General features: G+C 47.6%; 1 protein-coding gene across 3 annotated transcripts; it reads left to right on the top strand.

Annotated features, from left to right (window-relative positions):
* Positions 1-591: 591 nt before the first annotated feature.
* LOC101146690 (fumarylacetoacetate hydrolase domain-containing protein 2A) lies at positions 592-14548 on the top strand. Of its 3 annotated transcripts, none has more exons than XM_063695520.1 (8): positions 592-780; positions 3457-3707; positions 4847-5063; positions 8471-8530; positions 8808-8970; positions 10380-10488; positions 10643-10710; positions 10843-11079. In XM_063695520.1, the coding sequence occupies exons 2-8, from the start codon at positions 3463-3465 to the stop codon at positions 10851-10853; spliced, it is 873 nt and encodes a 290-aa protein (XP_063551590.1). In that variant the 5' UTR covers positions 592-780; positions 3457-3462; the 3' UTR covers positions 10854-11079. The 3 variants fall into 3 exon arrangements, 2 of the variants coding, with proteins under 2 accessions (XP_063551590.1, XP_030864116.2); XM_031008256.3 differs by having other exon boundaries at positions 10623-10710; XR_010129864.1 differs by lacking the exons at positions 10643-10710; positions 10843-11079 and adding an exon at positions 11917-14548 and having other exon boundaries at positions 10380-10622.
* Positions 14549-23865: the final 9317 nt, after the last annotated feature.

The following is a 23865-nucleotide window of genomic DNA, read 5'->3' as shown; positions in this document are numbered from 1 at the left end:
TCTGTGGAGTTCAGCCGCCGCTCCCTGCACGCCTGCCCTCTTGCAGGGGATGGAGCACCGTTTCCCCACTTCCCCACCTGCGCCCAGCAGTGCAGGTGAAGGCCTGGCTGCTGAGAGTGACTGGGAAACGCTGAGCTTTGGGGTCAGGAATGCCAGCTCCACTACTCACCGCCTGTGTCACCCTGGGAAAACAGCTCTGGCCCCAGGTTCTCCATAAGTGAAACAGGGGCAGTCATCCCTCCCCTCCTCAACGACATACGTCAGAATCAGAAGCCACAAATCATTCTCTCCCACCCAGCACGCTGCCTTGGTCTCCTAGACCACTTTCCCCAACAATGGGAAAGGCGCCAGGCCCAGAACAGGGCCGAGACCGGATGAGGCCAGCGAAGCGCCCAGGGACAAACCTTCGGGCAGCGCCCACTCTCGAGTTCGGGCAAGTGCAGGGTCCCTCCGAGAGCGAGCGTCTCCAGAGAACGCGGCTGGCGCCTGGCTGTGCCGGTAGCCTGAAAACTCGCCTGAAGACCCGCCGGAGCCGCCCGCCCCACGATGGGCCCGCCCCTCCGGGATTGGCGCCCTGCTAGTGGCCATTGCCTGTGACGTCACAGGATCGCGCCCGCTTGTCTCTCGGGTGATCCGGCCGAGTGGCCCTGGGTTAGCAGCTGCTGCATTTCCCCGGCCGGCTGCTTTCACTGGTGTCACTGCTCAGGCGCCCGCCGCCCTTGGCCTTCGGCCCCGCGAGCCCTAACCCTACAGCGCAGGAAGATCGGCCGCCGCGGCCAGGTAGGACGAGCCTGGCTGGGTCTAGGCCAGAAGGGTGTCCGTGGCGCGGGTCTCTCGCGGAGCGCAGAACTAGCACCGGATCCCCAGCCGCTTCTGACCACACAGACGGGGCGGACCTGTGTGAGCTCTCACTAACTGTCGGGGCCGGAGCTGGGCATATGGGGAAACTGGGGGACCGGCACGGGTTCCAGGCGAGTGGACGGTGGGATGGAATCCGACGTGCACACCCATGTCTCAGGCTTTGTTTGATGGAGGCTACTGTTTCCACCTCATGTCGCTGCCCCTTTGCTTATGGACTCTTGCAGAGTTGGATTGAGCTCGGGCTGTGTGACATAGTGGTTGTTGCAGAAGCCCCAGGGCCACTTTCTGACTAGTACCTTGGGCACCTGACATCATCCCTTTGAGTCTCAGTGTCCTCTTCTGTAAGGTGAGGGCGCTCTACCTGAGGGGATTGCTGTAAGGTTGGAATGAACCTGCATGTGTGTGTCATGTGGGAAGGGAACAGTCAATGGGGCCTGGGGTTCTCTTGGAGAGCTGGTAACCAGCCTCGTCCCTGAGGCAACAGCCAGAGGGCGCCTGTAGTTTCCCGACGCATGGCTGTTAGCAGGGCCTCTGGAGGATCTCCTGTGGGAGGTCCCTACTTCTCACTACAATCTTTAGGGCCTTTGGAGGATTTCCTATGGAAGGTCCCCACTTCTCACCACAACATTCTGGGTTAAAATGGCCTTGGTAGGGGGATGGGGGCTGAAGCCAGATTTTTTTTGCTTGCATTACAAGCTTCTGAACCAAGGACTTCATGTCACCTGGACTTGGATTCACATCCCAGCTCCTTCCTCTCCTAGCTCTAGGACTGTGTAAACTTGGGCAAATCTCTTAACCTCTTTAAGCCTTAATTGTTTCATCTGTAAAATGAGGCTAACAGTACCTACCTTCCACAATTGTCAAGAATTAAATCAGACATTGTAGGTAGAGCACTTAATAGCTGGCATTCAGCGGCAGCAGTTACTGTTATGTTAGCATGTGGAGTGTCTGAGTGTGTGCACATTGGCTCGAACAGCCTTTTGACAGTGGCACAGTTGGTGCTTGTGTAAGACAGCAGGGCAGGGAAGTCAAAGCCCTCGGTTTTCTAGTCAAACTGGTGGGCCACAACAGTGGTGACCTAAGTCTAATGAGTCTTTAACTGAACAAGGCAGATTGAATCTCCAGGTGAGGACCAAGAGTCTGGGGATCAGCTGCCTCCACATTTTTGGGCATAGAAGGCTGTACAATACCGCCTTTGTTGTAAGAGCAAGGAACCATTCAGGGAAGGCACCATGTAGTAAGAAATAGAGGCCAGACGTGGATTAAGAACAAAACAAGAGAATAGTGTTTGTCTTTAAGTGGAGCCTTGGACTCAAAACAGGATCTGAGCCCTGAGGATTTTTTTTTTTTAATTAAGATGGAGTCTTGGTCTGTCACCCAGGCTGGAGTGCAGTGGCGCGATCTCAGCTCACTGCAACCTCCTTCCCCTGGGTTCAAGTGATTCTCGTGTCTCAGCCTCCCTAGTAGCTGGGATTACAGGTGCCTGCCACCACACTCGGCGAATTTTTCGTATTTTTAGTGGAAACGGGGTTTCACCACGTTGGCCAGGCTGGTCTTGAACTCCTGACCTCAAGTGATCCACCCACCTCGGCCTCCCAAATTGTTAGGGATATCACGCGTGAGCCACTACAACTGGCCCTTGTGGAAAGGCACAGCCATGTCTCCTGAAGTTAACAAGCACTAAACTTTCCCAAGTAGTGAAATGTCAAGCCCCTGCTTCTGTCATTTATTTGTTCATTCAGCAGAAAGTCACTGAGAGCCTTCTGTGCACCAGGCACAGTGCTGGGCAGTGAAAGAGACAGACATGTGCCCTGGACCCAGGGAGATGACAAGTGATGGCTGTCAGGCCCAGACCCTGTTGTTTGTCTGCAGCCTCTTCCCTCAAGCAACTTGTTCTCTATCAGGAGAAACGAAATAATTATTATCTGGAGAGGCAGGTGGGGGCGCTGCTCCTAGAAGACAAGGACAGCCTGGTAGAGGTTCTAGCTTGATCATGTGAGCAGTGGAAACCATTTTAAGTAGGAGGTTAACAGGACCAAAATAGCATTTAAAAAATTGCTTATGGCCGCTGTGAAGCCAGTTTCACCAGCGTCACTTGCCCATGCTGGGCTGCCACCCAGCTAATTCCTGGTCCTGCTCATTTAGCCCAGCTCAGCTCACATCACTTCCTCAAGAAACTAGACAAGGGTAGAGCCCCTGACCATCTTCACAGCATTAGTCCTGATAGCTGAATCTTATGTCACTTGTTTACATCTGTGGCCTGTGCAGGGAGAATGGCAGGGCTGAGTTTCACCTACATTGTTTCCCCAAAACCTACAGCAGAGCCAAGCACAGTGGGAACTTTCAGAAAGCACTGGTTGAAGGAACGCTGGAATCCCTGGGACTTACTGCGTAGCATGTAGTAGTTGCTCCTCTAGAAAAGTTTCACCTTATGAAGAATAGCAGGGAAAATACAAGCCTGGACCACTTCCCATGTGGTATGCAGGGAACGGTTGATGGGGCAAAGGGCCTTGGGCTATAGCCCTAGGAATTTCAGGGATCCTGATGATGGCTCTGAGATCCTCCATCTCCTGGATCCTGTGTTTTTCTCTGCAGGCTCTGATGCTGGTGTCTGGTAAAAGAAGGTTACTCACAGCTCTGCTGCAGGCTCAGAAGTGGCCCTTTCAACCCTCCAGAGACATGAGACTAGTGCAGTTCCAGGCACCCCACCTGGTGGGGCCTCACTTGGGCCTGGAGACAGGGAATGGTGGAGGCGTTATCAACCTCAATGCCTTCGACCCCACACTCCCGAAGACGATGACGCAGTTCCTAGAGCAGGGAGAGGCCACCCTCTCAGTGGCAAGAAGGTAAGTAAGTGGGCAGCATCGCCCTGACGTGGCTGCCCTGGTCCCCCTGCACCCTCCCCGCTCTGGGAAACAGCACCAGCAGGTAGCTCTCTTGCAAGGGAGCAGAGTAACCCCACCTTTCCTTTTCTCCCATTCTCTTAAAAGATCCTTAGAAATCTTATATAATAACATCTTCAGTTTTCAGAGGAGAAAACTGAGAGCTAGGGGAGGTGATTAACAATTTCAAGGCCATACATTTGGTGCTGGAACCAGGACTCTATACTTCATCACGCTGCCTCCTCTGGGAATGAAGTCCTGGACTGACTGATGGGTCTGGGCCCGGGGGTCCTAAAAGGCATCTTATGCAGCTGGGGGAGTGATACAGACTCCCAGCTCCTACAAGGAGAGAGGACTGCAAGGAGGTTTTCTATAAGACAGTTGGTTCCTGGGTTTGGACTAGATTAGGTGAGATTAGGGTCCTGAAGCCTGGACCCCTATAGAATGTGGTCTAAGGAGCTGATGAACAATAAATTAAAAATACTTTAAGATGTCATTTTCATCTATTAAAATGGAAAAAAATACAAATGTTTCACAGCTCACAGTATTAACAGTATGTTCCCATATTGCCATATTCTGCAAAGACTGGAAATCTCCATGCTTCTCATTAGGGACTTGGGTATATCTCTACAGAGCAGCAATATGCAGCCACAAGAAATAAAGAGGACACTCTCTATGTATTGTTACATATTGTTAAGCAGAGATCTCCAAAGTCAGTTGTTTTTTTAAAAGATGTAAATAGTATGCTATCATTTGCATACAAAAGGGTGGGAGAAGAATATCCATAGAGTAGCTGCAAAGAGCCGGGGGAACGGGGTAACAAGAAGGGGAAAGGGAGACCTTTCCATGTATTCCAGTTTGTATCTTTTACGTGGACATGAGTTACCTAAGGGGGAGAGGAAATCAATACTGGATAAATAAAAGCCCTGCTCTGATAGCAAAGGACAATAGTCAGTGATTTTCACACTGACTCTGATGGTTGATAGAGCTAGGAAATAGATTTCAAAAAGCAAAACCTGTAGCTGCTGCAGGATCTGCCCAGCCTGCCCGGGATTGCCCACCTGTTCCCAGCCAGACCCTCTCACCTGCTCTGGTCTCTACAGAGCCTTGGCTGCCCAGTTGCCAGTCCTACCACGGTTGGAGGTAACCTTCCTGGCTCCAGTCACACGGCCAGATAAGGTGGTGTGTGTGGGCATGAATTATGTGGACCACTGCAAAGAACAGAACGTGCCCGTGCCCAAGGAGCCCATCATCTTCAGCAAGTTTGCCAGCTCCATCGTGGGGCCCTATGATGAGGTGGTCCTCCCACCACAGAGCCAGGTCAGTGTCTCCCCACTGCCCTCCCTAGTCACTGGGCCCATCACAAGGGCGTTCTGAGCTCAGTAGTGAGCCTACTGGAGCCACCTCTCGCTCAATAGTGCATTCAACAGAAACTCTACAGGATTATACACACAGTAGTAACACTGGCCTTGGAAAAAAAAGTTAATGTACATGTTTTCCTGATTACAAAAGCAATACACCTTCACTGTAGATAAAACAGAGATAAACATTTAAAAATTACATCACCCATAATCCCACTGCCCATGGCTCGGAATATTAATGTTTTTCTGTCTACCTTCCCGGTGTTTCTCTGCTCCTGTATATGTTTATACTGTACATATACTTACCTTTTACTTAAGACTCCATCAGGAGCATTTTTTCATGCCATTAAGTATTCGCCCTGACGTATTTTAGGTTACCACGGAGTTTGTTATGTAGATTAGTTTATTCCTGAGTACCTTACTGCTGGATACTCTTTCTAGTTTTTGGCTTCTATAAATAAATGTTGCAGTAAACATCCTTATGTAGAAAAGGCTTTGCATGTCCATTAATACGTTATTATTTCCTTTGAATAAACCCTTTGGAATTTAAATATGTCAGCATATAGGCAGTATTTCAAAACTTTTGAAAAATTCTGCCAATTGGCCTTTTAAAAAATTGTAAAAGCAACTTACACATCCACCAGTAGTGTATATACCCTTACTAACACTGGTTACTTTTTCTCTCAGATTTTTATTTTAGAAATGCCTTGAAAATTATAGAAAAGCTGGGAAAATAATACAGTGAACACTCAGATAACTTTTCCACCTGGTTTCATTGTAAACATTTGGCCATATATCCTTTTTCTCCCTTGTCTTCTCCCTGCCCTCCACATGGCAAACACACACTTTTTTTTTTTTTTTTTTTTGCAGGGTATGGTGTGGAGGGGACCTTTTAAAGCACATTGGAAATATTAAGACAATTTAGTCATAAAAACGTAAATAGGCATCTTCTAAGAATAAGGACAATGGCTTGCATGACCATCCCACCATTATCACAACCAAGAAAATTAACTTGAATAATATTTAATACGAAATCCAATTGGCCCAATTCCCAATCGGAAGTACTGCTGACTTCCCCAAAGATGACTTCTAATTTGGTTACTTCGTTTGTTGCTCCATGATCAACCAAGGCCACACACTGTATTCAGTTATATCTCTTTAGTGGTTTCAATCTAGGACAGGGTTCCATAGATTTTTCTTAAAGGGCTGTATTAGTCTGTTTTCATACTGCTGATAAAGACATATCCGAGACTGAGCAATTTACAAAAAAAAGAGGTTTAATTGGACTTACAGTTCCACGTGGCCAGGGAAGCCTCACAATCATGGCAGAAGGCAAGGAGGAGCAAGTCACATCTTAGGTGGATAGCAGCAGGCAGAAAAGAGCTGTGCAGAGAAACTCCCATTTTTAAAACTATCAGACCTCGTGAGACCCATTCACTATCATGAGAACAGGATGGGAAAGACCTACCCCCATGATTCAGTCATCTCCCACCGGGTCCCTCCCATAGCACGTTAGAATTATGGGAGCTACAAGTTGAGATTTGGGTGGGGACACAGAGCTAAACCATATCAAGGGCAAATTAGTAAATATTAGGCTTTGCGTGTCATATGGTCTGTTTTGCAACAATTCAACTCTGCTGTTGTAGTGTGAAAACCATGATACAGAAATGAATGATGGGTTTCCAGTCAAAGTTGATTATAGCAGATGTTGAGCTGGCCATAGTTTGCCAACTCCTGCTCTCAAACAATCCCCCCTGCCCTTTCCTTGAAGAATCCAGTTGTCTCATAGCATATTTCACATCCTGGGTTTGTCTGGTTGTTTCTTCATGATTAGTGTCAGGGTAAGCATTTTTATCAAGAGATCTACAAAGCAGATGTTACACATTTCCCATCGCATCCCACTGGGAGGCTTATGTCAGTGGTCCCAGAATTCGACCACTTGGTTTAGCTGACGTTCACTAGGTGCCTCCATTGTGAAGATGCATTTCCATTTTTGTAATTAATAAGCAATCTATGGGTGGTAGTTTGAGATCACATAACTATCTTATTGCCCCATAGCATCTCATCCAGGGAAGCTGTGGTCATCCTGACTGAATCTATTATTGCATTGGGGGTTAGAGAACAATGACCTTTTTTTTCTTTGAGACAGAGTCTCACTCTATTGTGCAGATTGGAGTGCAGTGGCATAATTTCAGCACACCTCTGCCTCCTGGGTTCAAGTGCTTCTCCTGCCTCAGCCTCCTGAGTAGCTGGGATTATAGGCGTGTACCACCACACCTGGCTAATTTTTGTATGTTTAGTAGAGACGGGGTTTCATCATGTTGGCTAGGCTGGTCTTGAACTCCTCACCTGAGGTGATCCACCTGCCTTGGCCTCCCACAGTGCTGGGATTACAGGCGTGACCTACCACTCCCAGACAAGATCAATGACTTCTCAATCATGCCTTCTGTTTTTATTGGCTGGCATTCTTCTATGAAGAAAAGCTGCCTCCCTCCTTTTTATTCCTGTCTTCAATATCACTGTGAATTCTGTTTTTACTCAATTGTTTGGAATTCATCATTTACATTCTTTAGGTGACCTCAGTTTGGCCAGTGAGGGGCCTTCAAGTTGGCTCCATTCCCGTCACTTTTAGTATATCCTAGCTTTCTGGCCGAGATGTTCTAGGCTTATCATGTACTGTCTGTCTTGGAACTGGAATTAGCCGTTTCCCCAAGGAACCCGGTGCTCCTTAGTGGGGAGTGGTATTAGAGACCAACATCTGGATGTCGGGTGTACTTACACCAACTCTGGTTATTATTAGAAAGAGCCACCAATTTTAAAGGCCAAATTATATCTATTTTATAGTGTATTTTATGGATTATGGGAGAGGCTGAGCACTTCTTCATGTTTTGTGGCCATGTCTGTTACTTTTTTGTGAATTGCTTACTCAAGTCCTTTGTGGGATGTCAATCTTTCTCTTACTCAAGTGAGTTAATAGATTAAAACACTTAGAATAGTACCTGACACAGAGTAAGGTTACATATTGCTAGCGGATATTACTTCGTATTTATCCTTTGTTAAAAGTATCCAGAGTGACTTTTAAACTCTCAGTGCCCTAGACACGTGTTGCTCTTCTGCAGTCACAGTGGTGTGGGGACCTGTGCCTGCATCCCATGATGCTGTCTGCCACTGCCCAAAATGTATGGGTCTACAAGTCACACCTCCCTTGTCGTTCACTGGGCTCTGGTTCGTGGTGATGGCAAACATGGGATGGCAGCGAAGCCATACTGACAAAGGTTGAGGCCCTTCAGCATGGTGTGCAGCCTCTCAGCATGGACAGTGGGCCCTGAAGCCACTGCGGCTCACTATTCCTCTCCCACCCTACAGGAGGTAGATTGGGAAGTGGAGCTGGCTGTGGTCATTGGAAAGAAAGGCAAGCACATCAAGGTGAGGTGGAAAGGGTGGGCTCCCAGTCCAGAGTGCAGCAGAGGCCCCAGCTCCTGCCTCTCCTAGTTCTGACCTCACTCACCAACACATGGTGCCAGCTGTCCCTGACACTAGGAAGCAGTCAGCCTCCTTGCTCCCTGACACTGCCTTTCCCTTCACCCACCTTTGGCTGGCTCTGGCTGCTAACATGGGATAACAGCTTAGAGATCCCTTGCCATAGGTGTTGGTGTCACCCATGATCTAACCTCCTGTATGGCCAAATCCCCTGCCCCCATAGGCCACAGATGCCATGGCCCACGTGGCCGGCTTCACTGTGGCTCATGACGTGAGTGCTCGTGACTGGCAAATGAGACGTAATGGGAAACAATGGCTGCTGGGAAAAACCTTCGACACCTTCTGCCCTCTGGGCCCTGCCTTGGTGACCAAGGACAGTGTAGCAGGTAGGTTCCTGATCCCTGCCCCCTTGTACCTACCATTGCACAGATGAACAGTGCTTCAGGGAGGAGCATGGGTTCAGGTACATGTGGCACCTGCCCTCCCTGGCCGCCCTTTCACTGCTGACTCCATACAGGGCAAGTCTCTTATCCTCAGCCACAAGTTCTCCCATGGGCTTCCTTCCCAGGCCCCCTAGGGGAAACACAACTGCAGAGGATGTGAAACTGCATGCGTGAAGTAAATTACAAAGAACACTGAGCTGATGGGTGGATCGGGCTTCCTGTGGCTGCCACCTCTGAAACAATCTAAGTTGAGCATCATGGAGCATAGTTATCCCAAGGCCGAGGCATTTTCCACACTACAGGAGATGAAAGCCAGTGTGACTCACCCAGCCACTGTGGAAATAGAACAGCACTGACCGCACACAGTCAGGATACAGCGCCAGGATGGGGGCAGTGCCCCAGAGGGCAGAGCGCAGCCTCTTACACAGCCACCCACAACTGTGGTGGAGGTGGGGGGTGTCCAGATGGGCCAGCCATGCCAGGATACCAAAGACCCCAGTGCCTCACAGCACCCACACAGAGTCCTCGGCAAAGTTAAATTGTGTTTCAGCTGCTCTATTTAAGGGTGGTAGAACACTAGGACCACCACCAGCAACTAAAAGTGCTGGTTAGCCAGGATGTTCTTACAGTAATCCATCCCCTGCCAGCATCCGGTACATGAGGCTTCTCTGTCCCGGCTAGAACCATTGCTTCACTGCTTTATAGATGCTGGGTCTTTTTTTTTGGCATGGTCTTACTGTGTCACCCAGGCTGGAGTGCAGTGGCCCAATCCCAGCTCACTGAAGTCTCAACCTCCTGAGTTCAAGCAGTTCTCCCGCCTCAGCCTCCCTAGTAGCTGGGACTACAGATGCGCACCACCACGCCTGACTAATGTTTTTACTATTTTTTGTAGAGACAAGCACTCACTAAGTTACCCAGGCTGGTTTTGAACTCCTGAGCTTAATCAGTTCTCGCCTGCCTTGGCCTTCCAAAGTGCTATGATTACAGACATGAGCCACCATGCTTGGCCCTGCCGAGTCAATCTACACGTGTCATCCTATGCTGTAGACAGATGCCCTTATTTTTTTCAAGGCAAAAACCCTAGCCATTTTTCTCTCCCCCTTCAGAGTCTGGAACATCCTCTCAACCCATCCCTGTTACTACTGCCTGGTGCTCTTGGTGGGGATGCGGGGAGGCCTGAGAAGGCCAATGTCTATACAGAAAGTTCTAATGTAGTGCACTGAGTCAGTGTGGGCACTTTAAAGCCCTTTCACCTGCCAAGTCACGAAGCACCCCTACAGTTGTGTTTGTAAAATACTGGGGGGTTTGAAGGGGAAAAGGGATAACTCCAAGGTACCATCTTTGCATTTCAGATCCACACAACTTAAAGATCTGCTGCCGAGTGAATGGGGAAGTGGTCCAGAGCAGCAACACCAACCAGATGGTATTCAAGACAGAGGACCTGATAGCCTGGGTCTCCCAGTGAGTGACAGGGGCTGTCCTGCCAGCCCTGCTCCACCTGCCACACATGTGGAGGCTGACCTGAGCCCTCCACCTTTGGCTGTGGCCACCTCAGCCAGCCCCTGGTCTCACCGGGTCCTTCTGCTTTGATCCAGGTTTGTTACCTTTTATCCAGGGGATGTCATCCTAACTGGGACCCCCCCAGGTGTCGGTGTATTCAGGAAACCTCCTGTCTTTCTCAAGGTAGGTTAGCGAAAAGCAAAGAGAGCAAGGGCCCCAAAGGCCTGGCAGGCTTGGCTCAGACTTGAGAAGTAGAGGCTTGTGTACGTGTGTCTGACGGAAGGGCTGACACTCTTATGGCCTGCTCTGTTGCAGAAGGGGGATGAAGTCCAGTGTGAGATTGAAGAACTAGGTGTCATCATCAACAAGGTGGTGTGATGGCTCCTGCACAGGCCCTGCACATAGGATGAGGGCATTTGCTCCCACTCAGCCTAGCCCAGGGAAAGGCCCAGTGACAGGTGTGGACAGGTGCCAGCCCTGCAAGCCGCCTCTTCTCGGTAGAAAGGAGAACGACAGAGCTCTCTTCAATAAATTTGTCGGGTCAAAGCAGCAGCTTGGCTTCTGCTGTTTGTCTTCTTTTGGGCTTTGTTTCATGGGACAAGTTGGGGCATTTTGTGGGACTGGGGAAGAAGAGAGCAAATACACACACGTACGCCAAAAAGATGCTGCTGGGCTGGGGAAAAGACAACTCGTCTCGTCCCCTTGTTTATCACATCAAAGAAGGGAAAAAGCAAGAGATGGCAAGGGACAATCAAGCCTCAATGATTATATTTATAGAGCAGCTAAGGGTTTGCAGCCTCCTCTCCATCTTCTCGCTCTAGGACACAGCTGTGTTCTGGGGCTCAGAAGTCTCGGCACAGGCTCCTCCTCACAGTTCTAGCTACAAATGAACTGCCGGATGAACTGTTCTAGTTTTTCCTGATTGTCCAGGCTGGCAAAAGTAGGGGACAGGTGGAGCCTGGGGCCTGCAGGGCTCGGCGTCTACTGCAGAACCTGGGCCATGGAAGATGGGCCGTGAGTGCACTCACCACAGGGACTGTGTCCACATGGCCCAGGGGCCAGGCCTGTCCCCCAGAAACCTGCCTTGAGACCTCTGACCCCTTAGGCCTCAGTGTTTGAGTGCAAATGCTGCCTCAAAGCAGCCCCAATACCCCACCTAGAAGGATGAGCCAGTGATTTGGGAGACCAAGAGGCAGGAAACCATCCCACCTTCTCCAACCCATCACCACATCTATTGCTGGAAGACACCAAGTAAATCCCAGGGTCTTAATGAGGCACCATCAGGCCAGCCCTGTGGAGTGATGGGGACATAGCTGGGTTTCCCTGAGCCACTCTATTGGGGTGGGAGCAGGGAGACAAGATGGTGACACTGGCTCCTCTCACCCCTAGGTCTCTGAAGGTCCAGATAGCACTGATGGCAAGCTTTGGGTCTGCACACTCTGGAAAGAAGAGAGAAGTGAAGGCTCTAGGTAGGGAGGACAAGGAGACACTGGGCACAGGCTTCTCTCCTCTTGTTTAAAGAAGCCCAGGGAGGGATAGAGCTCCGACTGGACAGAAGACTGTACTCTGCAGCCCGCCTTCCTAGAGTTGGGTTGTCACTGTCCGGCAGGGGGCAGCAGCCACCAGCAAACACCACTGCCTGCAGGAGCCTGGGCTGACTGGTTGGGACTCACCAGGAAGAAAGATCCCTTCTTCCTGGGCGGTGGCCTGCAGGAACTGGAACAGCTGTTGGAGAGGAGAAGAAAAAGAAGACATCAAAAAGAAAATCTAGTGCTGGGTGGATATAGAGTATGAAGATGTGGAGCTGGGAAAACAGAGGACGTGGTGGGATGGGGAAGGAAAGGTTGTGGAAGGCCTACATCCCATCTCAGTTCCTCCACTGCTTCGTCCCAGATTCTGTTTTTGTTTTCCTGAATCAGACTTAGTCTCCCTCCATTCTCCCGTCCCCTGTGTGCCCCCATCCTGGTCCTGCCTCACTGGACAGCCTCTCCGCGGCCTTCCTCCTCCCTGCTCCAGAATTCTACTTGGTGCCCCCCAACCCCACTCGACTCATTGTCCACCTGGCCTCTGAGGCCAGGCACCCTCATTCCCCTCTCCCACCCACCCCACCCAAGGAAGCCCAGCACAGACCATCTCAGCTCACTCCACCGTCACTTCTTTGCCAAATGCATTTCCAAACACCCTCATGAGCTTTGCTGATCTCTTTGCCATCTCTCCCTGCCCCACTCCGAGGGCTCCTCCTGCCTGGTGAAGACTGCCCTGGGTACCCCAGAACTGAACCTGCAGCAGCCAGCACAGCTGACCTTGGGGCGATAAGCAGCCAGGGAAAGGCTTTCTTTAAAAAAACACAAAAAACAAAACCAATAACTCAGTAAGCAGATTAAACAAAGTAGAGACGGAGCCCTCCACCCCTCTCACACACACACTCATCCTCACACACAGCTATACCACACCCCACAAATGTTGCTTATGTTTCTTTGGTCATTCTGTCCATCCTCCTGTCTGTCCAAAGCCAAGGACACTGCTCTACTCTAAATTTTTTGTCCCGAAGCCCCCAAACACTGCAACCCTGACCCAATGCACGAAGCCACCCCAAAATACAGCAGAGGACACCAGGACTTTCATTTTCCCTCAGTATGGCCCATCCTTTGGGTATGCCAACTCCATGGCCACCAAGCACTGCATGTGGGACAGGGCACAGTTTGGAGGCCTTGGTCCAGCCACACTGCCCCAGACCCACCTTGGCTCTCTCCTCACTAACACCCGAGAAGCCCAAACTTCCCAGTGTTTAGCAACAGATTAAACTCTAAGCCAACAACAACAGAATGGGGTGGAGTGAGTGGAAAGCAAATGAAATGTTAAAAAAAAATTAAGCAATACTTGCATTCTCATTAGTAGGAACATGTGAGATGAAGCACGTTATGTTATTAGGCATTCTCTTGATTCAGTAAACACAAGCTGAATAAATTTATAAATATCAGCATTAAGCGAGATTTAATGGGGAGCTGTTTATCTTCTGCCTGTCAGGCAGGTGGCAACACTCTCCATGTATCACTCGCCAGTCGTGCAGTCCTCACTCTCTTGCCCAGGTAAGCTGGGGAAGAGTCTGCTGCCGCCCAGCTCTGGTTGTGGAAGGGCTGGCACCAAGGAGCTTCGAGCTTACCTCACCTCATCTCACCTCACCATGCCGGCTGCGAGGCGGCCCGTGCAGTCCGTGCTCAGGAGGTCACACTCCCATGCTGCATCCCAGCCCCTCCAGCAGCAGAGCATGTCCTGGGTGACTTTGAGGATGCTATTTAACCTCTCTAAGCTAAAGCTCCTCAACTGCAGCATCAACAGATCAGTGCCAACCTGTTAAGGCCGTCGAGAGCATCAAATGCTACTGTTCAGCAGGTGCCTGACACATAGTAGGTCCACAAGCAAATGATTTTCCTGCTTGCATCATTTCTAGCACAGAGCTGGAGGAAATGGTGAGGTGCAGATGGCCGCTGGGCCCTGCTGTTCTACATGGGAGCAAGAAAGCTGCTAGGTGAAGGGGAGTGACCAGGCAGCCACAGGGAGGACATGTGGCCTCAGGAAGCCTGGGTGTGTATCCTGGTTCTGCTAGGAAAACGTGTGGGGCTTTGTGTGGGTGACTCTCTGGCTTCCCAAGCCTCAAGTGCCTCTGAGGCCAAAGCCTTTGTGGCAATTGTCAAATGAGTCCATATGCAGTGAGTATCATGTTGAGGGAGGACAAGGTCACCAAGAGCTGAGAATGTTTCTCCGAGTGATGAGACCTAGATATTGGGTACATGGAGGTTCCCGGTCCCTTTGTGATGCCTGCAGCCTGTTGCCTCCTTGCCTGGACCCTGCCCCAGCTCAGAAAGCCAATTTCCTAGATTCCAAAGGCCTTCCCAGACCAATTAGCATGTCCTGCAGCTGTCAGCTCCCTGTGCCTTGCCTGGACCTCAGCCCATGTCTAGCACGCAGTTCCCAACCCCACACATATTCACAAATAAAAGAAAATAACAGATGACATAAATTCTTCACTCCTGGTCTGGCTTGCTGTGTGTAAACTGCTATGACAATACAAGACGCAGAGGCAGGTACCCAATAAAAGCTGTTGAAAATGTGACTGACACCGATTTTCAGCTCTCCAGGAAGGCACGGATCCTTACAAGGTCCAAGCAGAGTCCTCGAGAATAGTTGAGAATTCTTGGGTTCCATATGAACACAGGAGATACTCACACAAAAGCTTGGATTTCCCAATACACGACTACCCCTGAACACTCCTTCTTTCCCTCGTCTCTCTGCTGAGACCTCTAGACCCCAAGGATCCACCCAGGACAACCTCTCCAAAGGTACCCTGATATGCTTTTCTTCCAGGCAGCATTTCCACAGAGCTGTGGGTGAAAGTCACAGGATGAAAATGTGCCATGGGACTGTATCTCCCACCAACACACTGCAGGCAAGGGGCACACAGAGTGCCCCCTCTGCCCATCCCAGGAATGGCCATCTAAGAATGATGCGATCTTTTCTAAAAAGAAAGTAAATAAAGGCAGGTGCCATATAAGAAGACCTTGGGGGACTATAGGGATGTTCCTTAATGACTCAGAACATCTGCCTCCATCAGTGAAATGAAGGATTCAAAGCAGCTCATTCCTGAGTTGACCTCAATGCTGAATCCTAAACATCACCCTTAGGATGCTATCTGGCTAGGCAGGGAATGAAGGATCTGGGAGCCGAGTTGCAGGAAGCTGCAGCAGCTTCCCATTTACAGATCCTCTAGTGCCAGTTTTTCAGGCTTCCTGACTAAGAGAAGCAGCCAGGCAAATTCCACCATTCAGCTACATTTACAGGAAGCTGGCTATTTGGGAGGCTCTCTACCAGAGGCTTTGGGAAAAAAAAATGCAGAATTAATGTAAAGATCACATATTTACCTATGAGAGAAAAGATATCCAAGGATGCCCTTCGGCCTCATTTGATCTAAAACTAGGCCCGGAGCTACCTAATTGTCAAGTCAGTTCAGGCTTCTATAACAAAAATACTGTACACTGGGTGGCTTAAACAACAAACGTCTATTTCACATGCTGCGGAAGGGAACAACCATGGTCAGGAGCATGGTGAGGGCCCTCTTCCTGGCTTGGAGGTGGCCATCTTCTTGCTGTGTCATCACATGGCAGAGAGAGAGACAGAGAGGAAGAATGAGAATGAGAGGAAGCAAGCAGTTTCATATTTTATCTTATAAGGGCACTAATCCCATCATGAGGGCTCCATCCTCATGACCCAGTAGCCTCCCAAAGGCCCCATCTCCAAATACCACCCCTCTGGTAGTTAGGGTTTCAACCTACACATTTGGGAGTATACAAATATGCAGTCCACAAAACAAATACTCCTAAGTTGTCTGCATATGTATGCTTGTTCTGGTGCTGCTTTGAGGATCTCAGACGATAGAATCGGGTGTAGATCAAACTTCTCTAGGCCTCAATAGGGTGAATCTAAAGATTGGGTCACAATAATGGCAATAAGCCACAATTCAATGGATTACTCTCACCTACTGCTTCAGGGGCCTATCCACATTCAAAGTACCACAAGTACTTGTAGAAGTCTCTGAGCAGTATCACAAAGACTGACATAGATACAGGCAAAATAGAAAATGGATAGATGGTAGTATGGGATTGGGGGTGGTGTGTGAGTGTGTGTGTGTGTAAGTAAAGAGGATGTCTTGTACTTGGGATACATGGGGATTATTGTTTTTGAGGCTGTTCGGTGGCAATGCTTGCCCTGAGCTCAGGAGACAGTCAGGCCAGAGAGATATATCTGTTCCCTACTTAGAAGAGAGCACTGATGCATGAAGGTCGGGAGGAGGCCAGAAAATAGTGTGTAGAAAGAAGAGAATGTGACCAAGGCCCCAACATTAAAAATGAACCTTGAATTGGAGATGGGGAATGAAGAAAAAGTCAGAGAAGAGGGTATCTGAAAGACAGGAAGAGCCACAGGTGTGCACAGTAACCAGGATGTGAGGTTAGTAGAGAGCTTCAGGAAGGAGGGAAAAGGCATTCATGACAAACACTGCAGGACAGTCACAAAGATGGGGAATGAGTAAAAGCCATTGAGCTTGGCATTGATGACCTTCATGGGACGCATACAAGGAGAAACCTGTGGAATGAAACGTAACTACACAAAGCCAAGGAATTAGTTAGCAGTAAGGACATTAAGGTGGTCTTATGGGTTAAATCATACACACCAAAAATATGTCAAAATTCTCATCCCAGTACCTAGAAATAGAATCTTATTTGAAAATAAAGTCTTTGCAGGTGTAATCAAGTTAAGATGAGGTCATTAGGATTGGTCCTTAAGCCAGTATGACTTGTGTCCTTGTAAGAGAGAGAGAGATGCCACGTGAAGACACAGACATACAGAGAGAAGACAGAAGATGGAGGTGGAGGCTGAAGTGATGCAGCCACAAGTCAAGGAACTCCTGGGTTACCAAAAGCTGGAATAGACAAAGAAGTATCCTCCCCTAGAGCCTTCAGAGGGAGCAAAGCCCTGCCACATCTTGATTTTGTAAGCCAGGTCTCAAAGACTGCAAGAGAATGAATTCCTGTTGTCTGAAGCAACCCAACTTGTGGGACTTAGTTATGGCACCCCTAGAAAACTAATAGAGGCAGTAAGGGCACTTTTATAAGAAATGTGTTCATGAAGAGATGGAGTTAAATGCTTTTAATAAAGAGAATGTTTGCTTTTCATGGCCATACTTGAGAATGTTTACAGACTAAGAGGAAAGAATCTAGAGACAGAGAGAGAGAAGTTGAAGATTCAAAACAATGGAAGGATGGTTAATAAAATATGGAGGAGGAAGAAAAAGATTAAAAGGAGAACTCAAGTGGCATAACTGGCCTAAAAAGGTGAGGGACACTTTTTCATCCTGGGCGAGGTGTCTTGGCCTAGATCCTATAGAAAGCAGAGCCTGAGGCAAGGATTGAAGTGCTGACATTTTATGTGGGGGAAGGGTGCAAGTTCAGGACAATGAAAGTGAGGAATAAATGGAAGCAGATGGAAGGCCCTGTGATGAAATGCATTGCTATCCTAGTGGCAACTTCACACCAAGCTGCAAAGATGCTGTATTAGTCAGAGTTCTCCAGAGAAACAGAATTAATACAACATAGAGATAGAGATATATACATAGATATAGAGATAGATCTCTCACATACAGACCTATATATCTATACATGGAGAGAGAGAGAGAGAAGAACAGAGTGGGGGCAGGGGCACAGAGAGAGAGACATTGAGAGACAGATTTATTATAAGGAGTTACTTCATGTGATTATGGAGCTGAGAATTCCCAAGATCTGCCATCTGCAAGCTGGAGAACAGGGAAAGCCAGCAATACAGTTCTACAGTCCAAGTCCAAAGGCCTGACCACTAGGAATTCCAATGCTGTAAGTTCCAGTTCAAAGGTAGAAGACTGATGTCCCAGCTCAAGCAGTTAGACAGAGGGCAAATTCACTTTTCCTCTGCCTTTTTGTTCTATTCAGGCCCTCAATTGATTGGAACTTCTACATTAGGGAGGGCAATCTACTTTATTCAGTCTGCTGATTAAAATGCACATCTCATCCAGAAACACACCCACAGAAACACCTGAGAAATAATGTTTAGCCAGACACCTGGGCACCCCATGGTCTAATCAAGTTGATACATAAAATTAACCATCACAGACATACAGCAGATCACTCATGAGACATGCTTGCTTGACATGCTGGGCTTCTCTGTAGGATTTGCAAGGAGAAATCATACCTTAAAGTATTCACAGGAAGGAGGAGGAGGATTTATCTGACCATCTTCCTCCAGTCTCCCATTTCCCACCAATCAAGATTTACCCAACAGTGAGCAAATCCCCCTGGGCTTCTGGATTGCAGCATCCTGTCCCCATTCACCACAACACCAAATCCCATGGTGTGATCAAACCTGGAAAAGGAGGGAAAACTCAGAATTGTCTGGGCACCTAACGAGAGAAAATAGGGCAGTTGAGGAAATCCAAGAAAGCACACAAAGTTTGTGTCCAAAATTAAGAGAGAGAGAAAAAAAGAAAAACAGTTAAGTGAAAATATAGAGACATTTTTAAAATAAAAAGAAGTTGAGGAAACTGACTTTGAGTGGTAGGTGATGTTCAGAGAGATCTCAAGTAAACGGTGGGAAAGGAAGGAATGGGGAACATGGCTATGACCCCAAAACCTTAAGGACCTGCAATACGTTTTTAAAAAGTAAAAGAAGCCTTGTTATAACTGCAATACTATAGAATCCTAGAAATTCAGAGCAGACATTAGAAATCACTTTCCTTAACCTTTTCACTTTAAAGATGAGGCAACAAAGGCCGGGAGAGAATTAATGGTAACTAACTTTCATAAATGTACAATGTTTGTTATGAATGAACCTCTGTGTGTGTGTGTGTGTGTGTGTGTGTGTGTGTATGTGTGTCCCCAGGATGTCATCTACACATTTCTCCACCTGGTGGCTCCTGCCTGAATGACAGGCAGAGTCCAGCCAGTGGAAAGAAGCAGCAGAGGACACTGTCTTGGAATCCCAGAAGAAAATCTTAAGAGCTGAGACCTGAGACCTCCTTCACAGACCCAGGCCAGCTTCTCATGGACTAGCCTTAGTCCTCAGAGACTCAGAATGTTTGCTGCCCCTCTCTCCAGTTCTGTGATCCCTCCTCTGTAGCTCCCTTTCCATACAAGAAAATACCAACCAGGGGGAAAGCAATGAACAAAAGGTATAATGTTTGACCAGTGGTCCTGGACGCTAATTCTTGAAGACTTCCAAGATGGTAAATGGAAAGAACAACCCACATGCATACACATACATATAAATGTACAAAATGCAAAGACTAAGACCCAATTAGCCTCTCTCTGTTTCTTTTACAGGAAGGGAAGTATCACCAGCCTCAACCACTACTTCCCATCCCCTGCAACTGCCATTCTTTCTGACTTGTCTCTAGAAAAGGCCACGTGACCTCTCCCTCAGGCTGACCCATTGTCCCAGCCAGAATGTCCAGCCAAAGCAGAATAAAGCATCTACTGGACCTAAAAGAGTGCCCCTGATATCTCCCAACTGGGTTCTGAAAGGATTCCCTGAGGGGATTTTATCATAGACACATTTAAAATGCCAAGAATGAATCAATGTGTCACCAAATTTCAGTGTCAGTGCTAGAGGCAGATTTACAGCTCAAATGAAGTCGGTTAAGAAAAAAAGAAGAAATTCCACTTTATTCTCTAGCTGTGAAAATATTCTCTGAGGAGTCTCCTGTCAGAACACCTATATGACCAAGAGTGGAATTTATCAGAGCAGATGTGAGAATAAGAGTTTAGTGTTAGTTCTCTATTGCCATGTAACAAATTACCCCAAACTTAGAAGTTTAGAACAACAAACATTTGTTATCTCAGACATCTATTCCTGAGGGTCAGCAATCCAAGAGCTGAATAGCTGGGTGATTCTGGCTCAGGGTTTTTCATGAGGTTACAGTCAAGCTGTCAGCCAGTCCTACAGTCATATGAAATCTTGACTGAGGCTGAAGGATCCACATCCACAATGTCGCCTAATTTCTGTCTGGAGGCCTTGGGTTCCTAATGGCTGTTGGCAGGAAGCTTCAGTTTCTCTCCACATGGGCTTCTCCATGGGGATACCTGAGTGTTCTCATGACATGGCAGTGGACATGTGATCCAAGAAAGAGCAGGACAGAAGCCTTGTCTTTCAAAATCTAGCCTCAGGATTGATATACCATCAATCTGCTGTACTCTAGTGGACGTGTAGACTAACTCTGATAACATGGGAGAAAGAAATACCCAAGGGCCTAAATAGTGGGAGGCAGGGAATGCTTTGCCTTTGGGATTCTCTAGTGGCCACCTTTAAGGCTGGCTACAACATATTAGGTGGTAAATGCAATGGAACTCATGACTCTGATATGTAGAATAAAAATAGAATGACTAATAAATACTGAAGATCGGTGGTGCTCAGATTTGAGCAGGCATCAGGATCACCCGTGTATTTAGCATACACAGATAGCTAGAATCCATCCCTAGAGCTTCTGATTCAGTAGGTCTTGGGTGGGGTTGAAGAACTGGAATTTCAAGTAAGTTTCCAGATAATGCTGATGCTGCTAGTCTGGGGGCCACACTTGGTGTAGACAAGTTTGTCAAAATTTAGAATTTGAAGATACCTTAAAGGTCTTCTGATTCAATGGTTTCCAAGTCCAGATGACCATTAGAATCACCTGTGGGAGATTCTTCCCCACCCCCAACTCAAGAGTCTATGATTTTTTTAAACTCCTCTAGGCAATTGCATGATCGATCAGGTTTGGAAATCCCCAACCCCAGTCTCCTCTGCTTAGCATCCTCAGCATCAATCCTCCTCTTAAAGAAGACTCTTAGCAAATTGTGGTGTATGTATATACCATGGAATACTACTCAGCCATAAAAAGGAATGAAATAATGGCATTCGCAGCAACCTGGATAGAACTGGAGATCATTATTCTAAGTGAAGTATCTCAGGAATAAAAAAGCAAACATCATATGTTCTCACTTATAAGTGGAAACTAAGCTATGAGGATGCTAAGGCATAAGAATGATACCATGGACCTTGGGACTTGGCGGAAAGGGTGGGAGGAGGGGTGAGGGATAAGACTACACAATGGGTACAGTGTACACTCCTTGGGTAATGGGGGCACCAGAATCTCAGAAATCACCACTAAAGAACTTATTCATGTAACCAAACACCACCTGTTCCCCAAAAACCTATTGAATTTTTTTTTTTAAAGAAGACTTGTAGCATAGCAACAGGCCATTAACTCCCTCCTAAGGCAATGCCCATTACAGTGTGGGCAGATCAACTGCCTCAAACATGCTACTCAGACTTAAGCAAAACTGACTTGTCCACGATGTTCACACATTGCTCACCAAGCCTATGGATTCTCTCTCCTCATAACCACTGTCTAGTTTTCTAAAAAGGACTTTTATTTCACCCTCAGTCTTCTATTTTTTAGGCAAAATATCCTTTGTTCCTGTAATTCATCCTCAGTGGGCATGGTTTACACTGTTCTCATGGTTCCTAGTCCTTTCTGTTTCTCTTTCTCAGTCTCCTTCTTTGTAGGTAATGGTTAGAATGGAGCTATTAACCCAAGTGTGGTGCAACTCAAAGAAGTATAGAGGAAAGATAGCACTTTTATCTTGGATGTGCTTTTCCTATTGGTCCCACCTAAGAATATAACAACCTTTCAGTCAGTCCCAGCACACTGGATAGGTAAATTATGACAAATAGATATTTAGAAGACTCCCAAGGCATCTGAGAAAGCACCCTCAATGAGTATCTTCGAGATGTCTAAGCAGCCCAAAAGATCTTGACTTCCTATTCTCTGAGAACTGCAATCTTTATTCACAAAAATGAACCCCCAATAGCCTCAGTGAGAGTGGACTGGACCAGGGCGTGAAGCAACACAGGCTGGGATGAGGAGATCGTCTTTGATGAAAGAGGAGTGGTCACTCTCTTCTTGAGGATCTAATGAGTAATCTCAGGACCTGCCTTTTGCCTGATGGAAAAGAGAACTTCCCTGCAGAGATACAGAAAGAGAAGCCAATGCTCCAATAGAAACAGAGGGGGGAGGAGGCGTAAGAGATGGAGAGAGAGAGAGAGAAAGAAAGAAAGAGAGAGAGAGGGAGGGAGGGAGGGAAACAGATGGCCAGCAGCCCAGTGAGTGACCTTCTGGGTCCGTTCTGGTCATTTCTGAAACTCAGCTGCATCATTGACCTTGGGTTCCATAACCCATCTCTGCATCTCTATAACCCATCTCCTATATTTTTTGCCTAATCGGGCCTAATTGTTTGCCATTTTTTCAACTAAAGAGTGTCAGTGAATAGAATACAATTTCCAGAAGACCTTTGGCACTGCTCGTGCTATTATGTCTGCACTGGGTGGAAACAAGCCTCCCTTGTGCAGGGTTGGTATGTATTCCTTGGGCCTCTAGACCCATCAAGACCTTTCTTTTCACCTAAATCAGTTGAGGACCTGTCCACACTCCATTAAGCCAGCAACTTTCCCACCCCTATCACAGCCCACTCCAGAGTAAGCCCAATTTTATATTCAACAATAAAATCAACAAAATCTTTTAAAAACTATTTGGAAATGTCCGTTTTGGGGTGAAGAAAGCACTACGAGAAAACTGGAGCTTCAGCTCACACTGATATGTTCACACCACCTCACTCCCTCTCACATGGCTCCAACCCTAAAGTGGAATTCACCTACATGAAAGCTGCCTTCCAGTCTGCTCTCCTACTTCCATACCTTCTCTCTCAACTATTTCTTCTTGGAACACTCAATTACTACTTACTGCTTCTCAATATTGAGAACCTACGTGTACCAGGAGCTGTGTAGGTCAGTGGGGACACAGAGAGGATAAGGCAGTCCCAGGTTCTGGCCTCAGAGAGCTTCTAAGAATGCCCTCCTTGCAGCCTTCCGAATCCCACCACTCACAGAGCTCACTGCTCAGATACTTGTCCTCATCCCCTTCCCATTCCCAGCCTGCCTGCACCTCCATCAAATTGCACCTGCCCTAAAGATCTATTCCCTGAAGGTCTTGCTCTCTGGTTTCTGAGTGATGGCAAGCTCATTGAATGGTCCAGTGTCTGCTAATAACTCTGCTCAGCCTTTGGCTTAATATCATCACACTACTCCCAACGAAAATATTTGTGTTTTAACACATCTCTAAAGTCATAGTGCCTGAAATAGAGAAGAGACCTGACCTATTGAGTGTCATTTCAATCAAGATGCTTGTCTTGTTCTTCCAAGTGACCTCTTCATGAAGATTCCACTTTTCCTGGGCAAAGCCTGGGGATTCAAGGATCTTGTCCAGATTCCAGTTCCCTTCCTGATGGTGTTCCCTAGTCCCAGAGACAGACTCTGGAATTGGAAGGCCTGGGTCCAAGTCCTGATTTCTGCACACAGTCATTAAATGACCTGACCTTGAGTATGGTGTTTAGCTCATCGGAGCTTCACTTTGCTCATCCGTAAAACAGATCAACAGTAACCTCATCAACTGCTCATGAAAATGATATGAGATAATGCTATTAAATTACTCTGGGATACGAATGCTGCCATTATTTCAAGCAGTCTCTCTGCCTTCCCCCAACTCAGCATAGCACCCGTGGCAAAGGAGATGTGAGACAGGAGAGCTCAACCCACTCTGGGTGCATGGCTGAGAAAGTGCTAATGAAACACTTTTATCTTCTAGGTCCTTCACCAGCGGGCAGGGAAGCAGAAGGAGTGACTAAAAACGTGCTGAAAGCACACCTCTAAAATAAATCCTAAGCT

The sequence above is a fragment of the Gorilla gorilla genome, chromosome 12 (genome assembly GCF_029281585.2).
Source record: "Gorilla gorilla gorilla isolate KB3781 chromosome 12, NHGRI_mGorGor1-v2.1_pri, whole genome shotgun sequence".
Lineage (NCBI taxonomy): Eukaryota > Metazoa > Chordata > Mammalia > Primates > Hominidae > Gorilla > Gorilla gorilla.
The sequence above is the reverse complement of the archived record's forward strand: the minus strand, read 5'-3'. Positions and strand labels throughout refer to the sequence as shown.